The sequence below is a fragment of the Sarcophilus harrisii genome, chromosome 2 (assembly GCF_902635505.1).
Source record: "Sarcophilus harrisii chromosome 2, mSarHar1.11, whole genome shotgun sequence".
Classification (NCBI taxonomy): domain Eukaryota; kingdom Metazoa; phylum Chordata; class Mammalia; order Dasyuromorphia; family Dasyuridae; genus Sarcophilus; species Sarcophilus harrisii.
Genome location: NC_045427.1, coordinates 340,961,104 through 340,975,216, shown reverse-complemented (window position 1 = coordinate 340,975,216; position 14,113 = coordinate 340,961,104). Strand labels below are relative to the sequence as shown.

General features: G+C 36.0%; 1 protein-coding gene across 1 annotated transcript in view; it reads left to right on the top strand.

Moving 5' to 3' along the window:
- Positions 1 to 13,817, top strand: part of PYGL (glycogen phosphorylase L) — a 114,097-nt gene extending 100,280 nt beyond the window's left edge. Inside the window, exon 20 of the mRNA XM_031952989.1 lies at positions 13,478 to 13,817. Coding sequence (XP_031808849.1) covers positions 13,478 to 13,654 — 177 coding nt within the window. The 3' untranslated portion in view covers positions 13,655 to 13,817. The remainder of the gene's footprint in view (positions 1 to 13,477) is intronic.
- The last annotated feature ends 296 nt before the right edge of the window (positions 13,818 to 14,113 follow it).

The following is a 14,113-nucleotide window of genomic DNA, read 5'->3' as shown; positions in this document are numbered from 1 at the left end:
AAAAAACCCCATCAATCTGTGGGGAAGAGACATTTTACAACAGTTAGGATTACAAATGAGTACTTCAGTTTTTCAGGCAGGGCTGCTGTTGAAGGCCTGCCAACACTCTCACCTGTTCCTATTCAGTGGAAAACTGATATACCTGTGTGGGTACAACAGTGGCCCTTATAAGGCTAGTGATAAAATTTAGGCCTTATTAGATATAGTACAGGAGGAACTTGACCAAAGACACTTACAAACTTCTCTAAGTCCTTGGAATTCCCCTGTTTTATTGTAAGAAAGAAATCTGGAAAATAGAGGATGTTGACTGATTTAAGAAAGGTAAATAAACAGATGGAAATTATGGGAACTCTTCATCCTGGACTTCCATCTCCTACTCAATTGCCTAGAGAATGGCCTCTTTCGGTTATAGACATTAAGGATTGTTTCTATTCTATCCCTCTAGATAAGGAGGATATGAAAAGATTTGCCTTTTCAGTACCCAGCATTAACTTAGCTGAGTCTCATAAAAGATATGAATGGACAGTTTTGCCACAAGGAATGAAAAATAGCCCTACTATGTGTCAAATGTATGTTGCTGCTGCTCTTACTCCAGTAAGAAAAGCATTTCCAAAAGTAATATTGTTACACTATATGGATGATATTTTGAGGTGAGCACCTGAGGAGCAAATGTTAGAAGCATGTCTACAAAAGACCATAGGAACACTAAGGAACTACAAATTGCATATAGCTCCAGAAAAAATTCATAGACATGCTCCTTTTCAATATTTAGATTATGAAGTAAACCCTAAGGTGCTTACAGTACAAAAACTTTCCTTAAGAACAGAGAAGCTAAAATCTAGTGTTTGACAAACCCAAAGATCCTAACTATTGGGATAAGAATTCATTATTTGACAAAAAGTGCTGGGATAACTGGAAATTAGTATGGCAGAAATTAGGCATGGACCCACACTTAACACTATATATGGGTTCATGATTTAGGCATAAAGAACGAGATTATAAATAAATTACAGGAATATAGGATAGTTTATCTCTCAGACTTGTGGAGGAGAAAGAAATTTGTGACCAAAGATGAACTAGAGATCATTATTGATCACAAAATAGAAACTTTTGATTACATCAAATTAAAAAGCTTTGTACAAACAAAACTAATGCAAACAAGATTAGAAGGGAAGCAACAAACTGGAAAAATATTTTCGCAATTAAAGGTTCTGATAAAGTTCTCATTTCTAAAATATATAGAGAATTGCCTCTAATTTATAAGAAATCAAGCCATTCTCCAATTGATAAATGGTCAAAGGATATGAACAGACAATTTTCAGATGATGAAATTGAAACTATTTCCACTCATAAGAAAGATCAATCACTATTGATCAGAGAAATGCAAATTAAGACAACTCTGAGGTACCACTTTCAGATTGTCTAAGATGACAGGAAAAAATAATGATGAATGTTGGAGGGGATGCGGGAAAACTGGGACACTGATGCATTGTTGGTGGAGTTGTGAATGAATCCAGTGCTACCACTGGGCTTATACCCCAAAAAGAAAGCAAAGATGCTTTCTTTAGCAAAGAGTGCGAAAAGAAGAGAAAGGGACCTGTATCTGCCAAAATGTTTGTGGCAGCCCTGTTTGTAGTGGCTAGAAACTGGAAAATGAATGGATGCCCATCAATTGGAGAATGGTTGGGTAAATTGTGGTAGATGAATGTTATGGAATATTATTGTTCTGTAAGAAATGAGCAGCAGGATGAATACAGAAAGGCTTGGGGAGACTTACATGAACTCATGCTAAGTGAAAGGAGCAGAACCAGGAGATCATTATATACTTCAATAATGATGCTGTTTGAGGACATATTCTGATGGAAGTGGATTTCTTTGACAAAGAGAAGATCTAATTCAGTTTCAATTGATCAAGGATGGACAGAAGCATCTACACCCAAAGAAAGAACACTGAGAAACGAAGTAAACTGTTTGCATTTTTGTTTTTCTTCCTGGGTTATTTTTACCTTCTGAATCCAATTCTTCCTGTGCAACAAGAGAACTGTTCAGTTCTGCACACATATACTGTATCTGGATATACTGTGACATATTTAACATGTATAGGACTGCTTGTCATCTAGGGGAGGGAGTGGAGGGAGGGAGGGGAAAAGTTGGAACACAAGTGAGTGCAAGGGATAATGTGAAAAATGACCTAGGCATGGGTTCTGTCAATAAAAAGTTATAATTTTTTTTAAAAAAAGAACCTATCCAATACTTATCACCTTTATCACCTTCATGAAGTTGTTCTGTGCTACATGATTTGGTTCCATTATTTTAAATGACATAATAAACATTTTACACACCCCCCCCAAAAAAAAAGAACAGAGAAACTAGACACCTTAAATGACTTTCAGAAATTGATAGGAGATATCCAATGGATGCATCCAGTGTCAGGCTTGACTACCTATCAGTTGCAACCATTATATGACATTTTAATGTGAGACAGTGCTTTAACCTCACCACATCAGCTTACAAAAGAAGGTCAAGAGGCTTTGAGAGAAGTTGAACTGGCTTTATCCAATATGGTTGACAGAGTCATTCTAAAACCCTTGGAAATATCAGTTTTTTCTACAAAAGAGGTACCCACAGCAGTCTAAATCTACCACAATCAGAACAAAGCATTTCTCCTTACCCAGTGCTTGTGGCTAGAATTTTATTAAAGGCCATTAAGCGAGCAGTACAATTATCTGGGATAAGACCTGACAAGATATACACCTTTTATACTAATGCACAAATTAAGGTATGCTGTGAAACCATCTCAAAGTGGCAAATTTTATTGGCCACAACTCCAAATTTTACACATGGGTCTCCATTAAAGATAACCAGACTGTTACATAATTGGTGATGGATTCTTGAAGAAAAGGTTTCTAAAGTTCCTCTTAAAGGACCAAATATCTTTACAGATGCATCCCAACATAATATTTGTACTGGATACTCTTGTGACTTAATCATAAAAGTATTGTAAGAATTCCTTTTCAGTTCACTCAGCAGAATGAATTGTATGCAATATTTCTAGTTCTTACTTATTATCCAGGAGATATAAATATAAATAAAATAAAATAATCCGATTCGGCCTATTCGGTAAGTGTGGTCCAAAGAATTGCCACAAACCAAATAAAATTTGTAGCTTCCAATATATATCAACTCTTTAAGGAACTTCAAGAGCAAGTGAGAAAGCATCCAGGTAAGATTTATATCTTGCATGTCTACTCTCATAATGGACTTCCAGGTCCTATTTTTTATGGAAATTCAAAGGCAGCTAGTCTTCTAACCATGTTAGCCAGTACTCCTTTATTTCAGGAAGCCCAAGAATTTCTTTCTAAATATCATCAGGCTGTTTGAACTTTATGTTTGCAATTTGGGATAACAAGAGAGGAAGCTAGTAACATAGTAAAAGGCTATACAACTTACCTTCCTTTCCTCACTCCTATGCTCCCTCCATGGAAAATCTCTCATGGTTTGAGACTTAATGCACTTTGGCAAATTGATGTGACCGATTATAAATCTTTTGGTCATCTGTCTTTTATCCACGTTGTAGTAGACACCTTTTCAGGATTCACTTTTGCAATACTAGCAGCAAAAGAGACAGCCTGAGTGGTGACTGAATTCCTTATACAAGCATTTGTAATTATGGGTGTGCCACAAGCAATAAAAATAGATAATGGACTTGCATATACTTCTAAATATTTTGCACACTTTTGTGCACAGTATAAGATTTTATACACCACTGGCATTCCCTTTAATCCTTAAGGCCAGGCAATAGTAAAGAAGAGAAACAGTCATCAAGACAATCCTCCAAAAACAAAAGAAAGGTGGAGCCACAGGTTACTCTAGAAAACTTCTAAACTTAGCTCTTTATATTATTCACTTCTTAATTTTTGACAAAGATGCACTGGCTCTGGCAGACAGGTTTTAAAACCCACCAGAAGGGCTGTGTCCAATACAAGCAACTCCACTATCTTTAGATAATCACTAGGTGATGTGGAAAAATCCAGAAAGTAGAGAATGGAAGGGACCAGATAGGTTAACTGCTTGGGGGAGAGGGCTTGCTTGTATCTCTGCAGATAGAGAAGAAATGAGATGGGTGCCAACGAGCTGCCCATGTCCATTGGAGAGAGATGGAGCAGATCTTTAAAACAAAGGAGAAGACCCAAGAAACATCGGATGGTTCCGTCACTGACTGTGCCTACCACTGAAAGAGCATGGCAGTTATGGCGAATGACTCATGGACATCAAAAATTGTTGGATTTCAAAACCCTCAGGAATCACTGGATTCTCTGAGACATGATAAGATTGTTTTTTTTTATTATAGTAACTTTTTATTGACAGAATCCATGCCAGGATAATTTTTTTTACAACATCATCCCTTGCACTCACTTCTGTTCCGATTTTTCCCTCCCGCCCTCCACCCCCTCCCCTAGATGGCAAGCAGTCCTATATATGTTGAATATGTCCTAGTATATCCTAGATACAATGTATGTATGCAGATCCAAACAGTTTTCTTGTTGCACAGGGAGAATTGGATTCAGAAGGTAGAAATAACCCAGGAAGAAAAACAAAAATGCAAACAGTTTACATTCATTTCCCAGTGTTTTTTCTTTGGGTGTAGCTGCTTCTGTCCATCATTGATCAATTGAAACTGAATTAGGTCTCTTTGTCAAAGAAATCCACTTCCATCAAAATACATCTTCATACAGTATCGTTGTTGACGTATATAATGATCTCTTGGTTCTGCTCATTTCACTTAACATCAGTTCATGTAATTCTCTCCAAGCTTCTCTGTATTCATCTTGCTGGTCATTTCTTACAGAACAATAATTGTGTCCAATACAAGCAACTCCACTATCTTTAGATAATCACTAGGTGATGTGGAAAAATCCAGAAAGTAGAGAATGGAAGGGACCAGATAGGTTAACTGCTTGGGGGAGAGGGCTTGCTTGTATCTCTGCAGATAGAGAAGAAATGAGATGGGTGCCAACGAGCTGCCCATGTCCATTGGAGAGAGATGGAGCAGATCTTTAAAACAAAGGAGAAGACCCAAGAAACATCGGATGGTTCCGTCACTGACTGTGCCTACCACTGAAAGAGCATGGCAGTTATGGCGAATGACTCATGGACATCAAAAATTGTTGGATTTCAAAACCCTCAGGAATCACTGGATTCTCTGAGACATGATAAGATTTTTTTTTTTATTATAGTAACTTTTTATTGACAGAATCCATGCCAGGATAATTTTTTTACAACATCATCCCTTGCACTCACTTCTGTTCCGATTTTTCCTCCGCCCTCCACCCTCCCTAGATGGCAAGCAGTCCTATATATGTTGAATATGTCCTAGTATATCCTAGATACAATGTATGTATGCAGATCCAAACAGTTTTCTTGTTGCACAGGGAGAATTGGATTCAGAAGGTAGAAATAACCCAGGAAGAAAAACAAAAATGCAAACAGTTTACATTCATTTCCCAGTGTTTTTCTTTGGGTGTAGCTAGCTTCTGTCCATCATTGATCAATTGAAACTGAATTAGGTCTCTTTGTCAAAGAAATCCACTTCCATCAAAATACATCTTCATACAGTATCGTTGTTGACGTATATAATGATCTCTTGGTTCTGCTCATTTCACTTAACATCAGTTCATGTAATTCTCTCCAAGCTTCTCTGTATTCATCTTGCTGGTCATTTCTTACAGAACAATAATATTCCGTAACATTCATATACCACAATTTACCCAACCATTCTCCAATTGATGGGAATCCACTCAGTTTCCAGCTTCTAGCCACTACAAACAGGGCTGCCACAAACATTTTGGCACATACTGGTCCCTTTCCTTCTTTAGTATCTCCTTGGGTATAGCCCAGTAGAAACACTGCTGGATCAAAGGGTATGACAAGTTTGATAACTTTTGGGCATAATTCCAGATTGCTCTCCAGAATGGTTGGATTCGTTCACAGCTCCACCAACAATGTATCAGTGTCCCAGTTTTCCCGCATCCCCTCCAACAATCATTATTTTTTTCCTGTCATCTTAGCCAATCTGACAGATGTGTAGTGGTATCTCAGAGTGGTCTTAATTTGCATTTCTCTGATTAATAATGATTTGGAACACTCTTTCATATGAGTGGTAATGATTTCAATTTCATCATCTGAAAATTGTCTGTTCATATCCTTTGACCATTTATCAATTGGAGAATGGCTTGGTTTCTTATAAATTAGAGTCAGCTATCTATATATTTTGGAAATGAGGCCTTTATCAGAAACTTTAACTGTGAAGATGTTTTCCCAGTTTGTTGCTTCCCTTCTAATCTTGTTTACATTAGTTTTGTTTGTACAGAAGCTTTTTAATTTGATGTAATCAAAATTTTCTATTTTGTGATCAATAATGGTCTCTAGTTCGTCTTTAGTCACAAATTTCTTCCTCTTCCACAAGTCTGAGAGATAAAAGATAAACTATCCTATGTTCCTCTAATTTGTTTATAATCTCGTTCTTTATGTCTAAATCATGGACCCATTTTGATCTTATCTTGGTATATGGTGTTAAGTGTGGGTCCATGCCTAATTTCTGCCATACTAATTTCCAGTTATCCCAACAGTTTTTGTCAAATAATGAGTTCTTATCCCAAAAGTGAGGATCTTTGGTTTTGTCAAACACTAAATTGCTATAGTTGACTATTCTGTCTTGTGAACCTAACCTGTTCCACTGATCAACTAATCTATTTCTTAGCCAATACCAAATGGTTTTGGTGACTGCTGCTTTATAATATAGTTTTAGATCAGGTACAGCTAGGCCACCTTCATTTGATTTTTTTTCATTAATTCTTTTGAGATTCTTGACCTTTTATTATTCCATATGAATTTTGTTGTTATTTTTTCTAGATCACTAAAATATTTTCTTGGAAGTCTGATTGGTATAGCACTAAATAAATAGATTAGTTCAGGGAGTATTGTCATCTTTATTATATTCGCTCGACCAATCCAGGAGCACTTGATATTTTTCCAATTGTTTAAGTCTGACTTTATTTGTGTGGAAAGTTTTTTGTAATTTAGCTCATATAATTCCTGACTTTCCTTTGGTAGATAGATTCCAAAATATTTTAGGCTGTCGACAGTTATTCTGAATGGAATTTCTCTTTGTATCTCTTGCTGTTGGATTTTGTTGGTGACATGATGATTGTTGTAAGACTTCAAAATCTGCAGGGATCATTGAATTCCCTGACATGTGAAGTAATGGACAATAGATTGGTTTTGGACTATCTCTTGGTGTCTAAAGGAGGTATATGTGTGATTGTTATTTACATACCCTCCTTCTAGGACTTCTGGAAATCTTTTACAACACTATGTTGATTCATATTGTTTGGTATACCACTACTTGCATGTACAATTCATGTTTGTTACACCACACTGAGCCTGCACTAGCTGTGGGGAGAATCATTACTGCTAGCCTGTGCTTTATTGCTATGTGCTTGAGTAATATCTTCCATGCTGATGGGTTTGTGCATACCTGTTTCTAGTAAGATCCTTCAGCCCAGAAACCCACTAATAATATCTGGCTTGACTCTCCACTTCCCTTTGGTGTTTTTCATCTCTCTTCCTGCTTGGGGTTCTCATCTCCCTGAGAAGTCAGGGATGGTGTGACCACCTGTATTCTAAACCAAAAGAAAGTGGGAGATGTAAAGGGCTGAAACTCTGAATCAGACAACCAAGCACTTAAGGTTAATTACCTATTTGACAATGACTCTATTAGCATACGTTTGGAATTGCTTGTCTCACACAGTAATGCTGGCTCAATATTTGGGGTTAAGAGAATTGTAGGTAAGGATTAGAGAGTGGGGTGAGAGATGCTAGAGAACTTCACTTTGCAGCAGGATGAAAAAAAGGAAAGTTGGTGGTGAGCCTCATGACACTTTGTCTGTTTCCTTCACTTCTCCCCCTATACACCAAGAACTTTTACTTATCCTGACTCCAGCTATTACTGAGGCCTCCAGGGAGCTATCCCAGACTTTACATTTAAGGCCAATTTTATTACGTTGTATATATAGAATGTTTCCTTAGAAACTGAATCAGGATCTTTATCATTGTAATATTCACAGATCTTCTACTAGTTTCCAATTACCTGCCTCTATTTCTTCTTCCTTGAAGAACCAAGGGGACATGCATTCTAATGTTTCCAAGAGTCCACCAATCTGCTCCCAAGTTACAAGCAAACCTTGCTTCTTTATTAGTCTATATATGCTTTCTATAGAGCTCCCTTGGGGTGGGAGTGGGGGGAAGAATCTTTTCCTAATACCTGTCCCATTTCAGCTAGAAAAGGAAAGTTACTACTTTAGTACTTAACAAAGTAAGTTCCCTGTTTGTCTATTTCAATACTCACCCTCTTTTTCTGGTCTCAGGGACTTCTTCAGTGAAATTGGGGTCCTTGGTCCACATGTTGGGCGCCAAATGTAAAGTGTGGACTAGCTCCCTAGAGAGCTTCAGAGTCAGCCAGAGTCAGGATAAATTAAAGTCCTTAGTCTTTAGGGGGAGAAGTGATGGAAGCAAGCAAGCTGCCATGAGGCTTGCCAAAGATATATCCTGAATTCTGGAGTCTGGAGTCACCAACCTCTCTCCTTGTCTGCCACCCAGTCATTCTCCCTTCTCTCCCTCCACCACCCAATCCTTGCATATGATTATCTTATTACCAAACATTCAGCAAGCACCAAAGTTGAGGAGAGCCATGATCCAAATATATTTTACTAAAGCCATTGTCTCACATCGAATAGGTAATTAGCCTTAAGTGCTCTGCATTCTCAGATTCAAGTACCCTATTCAGAGTTTTAGTCCTCTACACAGTACCTTCATTCTTTTAACTATTTTCTATTCATCTTTTTTATGACATGGTTTGTATATAACTATTGATATATTTTTTTCTTATTAGATTATAAGCTTCTTGATAGCAGGGACTGTTTGTTTGTTTGTTTTTTGCTGAGGCAAAAAGGTCACACAGCTAGGAAATGCTAAGTGTCTGAGATCAGATTTGAACTCAAGTCCTCCTGACTTCAGGGCTGGTGCTCTAACCACTATACAACCTAACTGCCCCTCAGCTAGGGGAAAAAAACAGGGACCTCTTCTTATACTTCCAGTACTTGGCACAGTACCTGACATATAATAAGGACTTAGTAATTATTAACTGATGGATAATTGATTGATTGATGTTGGTCTCAAGTCCATTTGTCATGTAGAGGTGAAGGAAACCATATATTGTCTTAAATGTGTTCTTTTTCAGACAAGAAATTATATTCTTATTTTTCAGACAGCAAAATTCCACTTTCTCTCTGTTCCATCTCCTCTCCTCTCCACCTCAAGTGAGAATGAAAGAAAAAACCACAACCATTATTACAAACTTTTATAGTTAAGCAAAACAAATTTCAGTATTGACTGTGTGACCAGGTCTATCTGCCTCCCTGTCCCTTTCTTTTTCTGTTTTTGTATCTGCATCTCTTTTATCTTTCTGTGTTTGTCTCTGTCTTTCTGTCTGTCTTTCAGTCTCTCTGTGTGTCTTTATGTTTGTGTATATTTCAATTTGTATCCTCAGTCCTTTACTTATATCAGAAGGTAATTAGAGGGTCTCAACTTTACTTGGAATTACAATTTGTCATTACACTTATCAAAGTCCCTTGTTCTTTCAAAGTTTTTTGTTTTTGTCATATTGTTGTCATTATATAAATTTTCTTGTGTGTCCACTTCATTCTGCATTTGTGGATATGTCTTCCCATGTTTTTTCAAGCTCATATCTAGTAACTAAAATTTTAAAAAAATATTGTATCACATTCATATGTTATAGCTTATTCATTCCTCAATTTATGGACAATCCCTCACATTCCCGTTCTTTACCACCTGAAATATAGTCACAAATATTTTGTACATCCTTAGAGTTTGTTCTGCTTAGAGTTAATTCCTCTCTTAATCTACACTCCTTTCTAAATCCTTTTTTCTCCCTTTTCCCTCCTGATTAAGTGAAATGTATTTCTGCACCCAACTGTGTATGTAGTTTAATAATTCTTAAATTATTTCTCCTGGACATGTTGTCCAGATAGGCTGTATTGCTTTAAGAAACTTTATATTTTCTTCCATTTTTTCACTCTTATGGCTATGTTTTAATATTTCTTATATTTTCATGGATTCGTTGGCTTCTAATTGGTTCATTCTAATTTTTTAAAAGTTTGTTGCATGGGCCAACTTTTGTACCTCTTGTGCCAAGCTATTATTTTCCTTTCCAATTTTTTCATAGCTCTCTTTTTCAATCTTTTCTGCTAGCACTCTAATTTATCAATAAAAAGTATTTCAATTCTTTTTCCATTCTTGCTTTATGTCTTTTAGCATTCTACTTGAACCTATGCCCAAACTGTGTTGTCTTTGAGGCTGATTGTAGATGTGTGGATCTGTATTCTAGCTTGAGTTTACCTCTCATAGTAGCAGCTTTTTTATGGTGGGATAGTTTTTATTCATTTTTTTTGCTTATTTTTCCAACCTATTTCCTGATTTGGTCTTTGATATTAACACCAGGCTCTGGGCACTTCTGATGGAAAAATTTGGCTTGATTTTATTGCTGATTTTCTTAAGATATTGAATGTTATATTATTCCAGGATTTTAGGGACAGTTAAGGTTGGGGATCTGAAAGCTTTCAGTGCTCCCAAAGTTTCTGACCTGGGTTTGGGTCTGAGCAGTAGTTGATTGCTGCTGAACTTGGCCTTTATGGTTAGCTGGTTTAGAGTGACAGAACTAAAGGTCTAGGAGTCCTGCTATGATTATTCCTTAGTAGGCTCCAAACAAGGCCACAAATTAAGACTGTGATCCCACTCTGTTCCTGTGGTCTTCAGAACTTCTCTTCACACACTGCCTAGGCATGTGGCCATTCTTATGATAGGTATCAATTTTTTTCTTAAAAAGTTTTTCTTGATTTTTGGAATAAGAATGTTAACTATTATGTGTAAAAACATGCTACTCATGGGTGCAAGTATGCCCGGGTCTGGATCCAGACTTAGATAGCGGTAAGAAAGCTGCAAATTGTCATCCATTCCCATTGTAATGCTTAAGAATGGATCTGAAATTTCCTCTTTCCCTGCCTGATGCATAGCTTCTCCCTAGGTTCCCTGTTCCAATGACTGCTTTTAGCAGACCCGATCCCAAGTTTCTGCAGATCTCTCAGTCTATCTCACTCTGCTGACATAGGCTGTAAAAATGACTCAACCTGTGACTTCTTGATTTCCTTATCAGGATTCAGGATTTTCTATAACTGTTTGGAGAAGTTTTGAGGAGTTCACTATTTCTCAAACTGCTTCTTGACACTCCATCATCTTAGCTCCAACCCCATGATAACTAATTTTGTGCTGGTTGTGTCAAACTTTCTAAAATTATATTTCATACATTTGGTCGTTTTAAAATGGCAGGGTTTTATGATAAATTTATACAATCTGCTATTAATATGTATGAATATGTAAAAATTTTCTACAAATTACTAAAACAATAACCATTTATATTGATGGAGTAGTTTTGTAAAGAGATTTGTTAATCTTCTAAGTAGAGCATTGCTAAATGATTCATTGCTAGTAAACTAAAACAAATCTTGATATATTGAATAAATCTTGATATATTAATGAGCATATATGTGCCTAGGAAATAATATTTCATATAAGCTATTTAGATTCATAGATTTAGAGCTAGAAGGAAGTGTAGAGGCCATTAGTCAATTAAATTTTCAATAAACATTTAAGTACCTACTATGTTCCAGGAACTGTGCTAAGTGCTGGAGATACAATTTATAAGAATAAAGACAGTCTCTGTCTTGACAGTTTTCAATCTAATGGAGGAAGGCAGTACACAAAAGGAAGCTGAAAAGGTGGAGGTGATAGGAGGCACTAAAGGGTGCACATCATATGAGGGCTGATATTTTGGGAGTCAAAATCAAGCAAAACAGCTGATGGGAAATGAAAAGTTGGCTAGAAAATGGGGGACTTTGGGAAGAGTTTTTTGTTACTGTACTCCATTCCTGGAATTAGAGAAGAGATGTACCTGAGGGTCACTGAGGATGTGCTAAGAATCAAAACTAAAGCATTCTCCATGATTGATGAGATTTCAAAGATGAGTTTAGATTAGATGAAGTATGATGTTCTTGGAGTCAAAATCAGAGGAGTTGAGCGCAATGTGACATTCAACTGCTTGGTTTTACAGAGAAGAAGCAGATTGGAAAAATTAAGTGACTTGCCCAGGGTTATATAGCTAGTAAGTGCCAGAGACAGGATTTAAACTTGAGTCTTCTTGGATCCAAGGCCAAGACACTACCACCTACTACTTTCTTGATCCTACTGGTATGGATAGATTTGGTCTTTGCCATAAAATCCACAGCAATGAAAATAGCAGGAGCCTAGAAGAATAGTTTTCACTTTTAATATTACTATTTTGTCTTTATTCTACTTGCAAAATATACTGAGAATGGAATAAACTCATCTATTCTCTACTTACCTCTCTATCAATATTCAAATTTTCAATAAATAGCCTGTTTGTATTCATCTTTTAGAATATAGAAAAGTTACTTTATAACTGAAACAAAACTGTTACACCCTTTGTGTCTATATAATGTAACAGGCATTGTCAGATGTTCAATAAATGTTGATTAATCACTTGAGAGTTGTCAGGATTCCTAGAAAGCAAAAGTTACTACTAGGAACCTAGTAATAGGTTCTAGGAACTAGGAAGTAGCAGCCTTGTTAATTGACAATTCAAACATATGAATTCAGTACAGCATATATTCTTAAAAACACAAACTAGAAGTACTCTTATTTTATAAAAAGTTATGACTACTGAAGTAAAGTAAAAAATACCATCAGAGGTATTGGTTCTTAAAATTCTAAAAATTCTTAAAATTAAAAAAAAATATTTCTTGACTCCAGTGTAATACAATCTAGTTTCAGTAAGCAAATAACATACTGTATCTGGTTTCTCAAACCTACTGTTAGTTTTGTTATTTGCTTAGTTTTAATTTTCTGTAACTTAAGAAGGAAAGGGAAGGGAATAAGCATTAATTAATACTAATAACTATGTACCAGGATCTATACTAAATGCTTCATAAATATTATTGCTTTTGATCCTCACATCAACCCTGCAAAACAGATATTGGGTTTTTTTCCCATTTTACAGCTGATGAAACTGAGGCAAAAGTGACTTGTTCTGGGTCATAAAGCTAGTAAGTATCTGAAGCTAGATTTGAGCCCATCTTCTTGACTACAGGCCCTGATGTCACTGGGCCACTTGTCTATTTATAATTTTCTTTAACTTAAGACTTAACTTAACAACATTGTCATTGTTTTCTGTGAAATTTTAAGATTACCAAATTTGTTAAATATTTCCCAATTGAGTAGAAGAACAAAGCACAATAATGTTTTTTGTTTTTGTTTTTGTTTTTAGAATTTGAAAGAGTGGACCAGGATGGTAGTGAAAAATATAGCTGCCTCAGGAAAATTCTCAAGTGATCGAACAATTAAGGAATATGCTAAGGATATCTGGAACATGGAACCTTCAGACCTAAAGATTCCTTTACCTAATGAACCTAGAGAAGTGCTGAGTAAAGACAGTGATAAATGAATTCAGAGTTTTGAACAATCTCTGGGGGAAGAAGTAGTCAAATATTTTACAGTATTTAAGAATATTTTGCAACATTCCTTTCTTTAAAAATAAAACTGTATTGATTAGTTCCAAGTAACTTTTGGAAGAAAAATATGTATATCTATTGGGACTGAAATAAAGGACTAAACTAGCTTGCCAATTATTTTATGGGAGTAGGTGGTATGTTGTCATTATCAAAGCTGGTTAGAAAAATACTTGGGTTTCTTAATGTAATACAAATGTGTCAAATTAATTAAAATATAATAATTTAGTCAAATTGGTGTCAAATTAATTAAAATGTAATCACATTGGAAACTCTTTAACATTGATCTCTAGATCAAAATCAGAAGGTACTTATATAAAAAGCTTTTCACAATTCTTGATCATTTAACAAAAGTCTCTCTCCTAAAGGATTTTACAATCTCATGAGTAAAACAA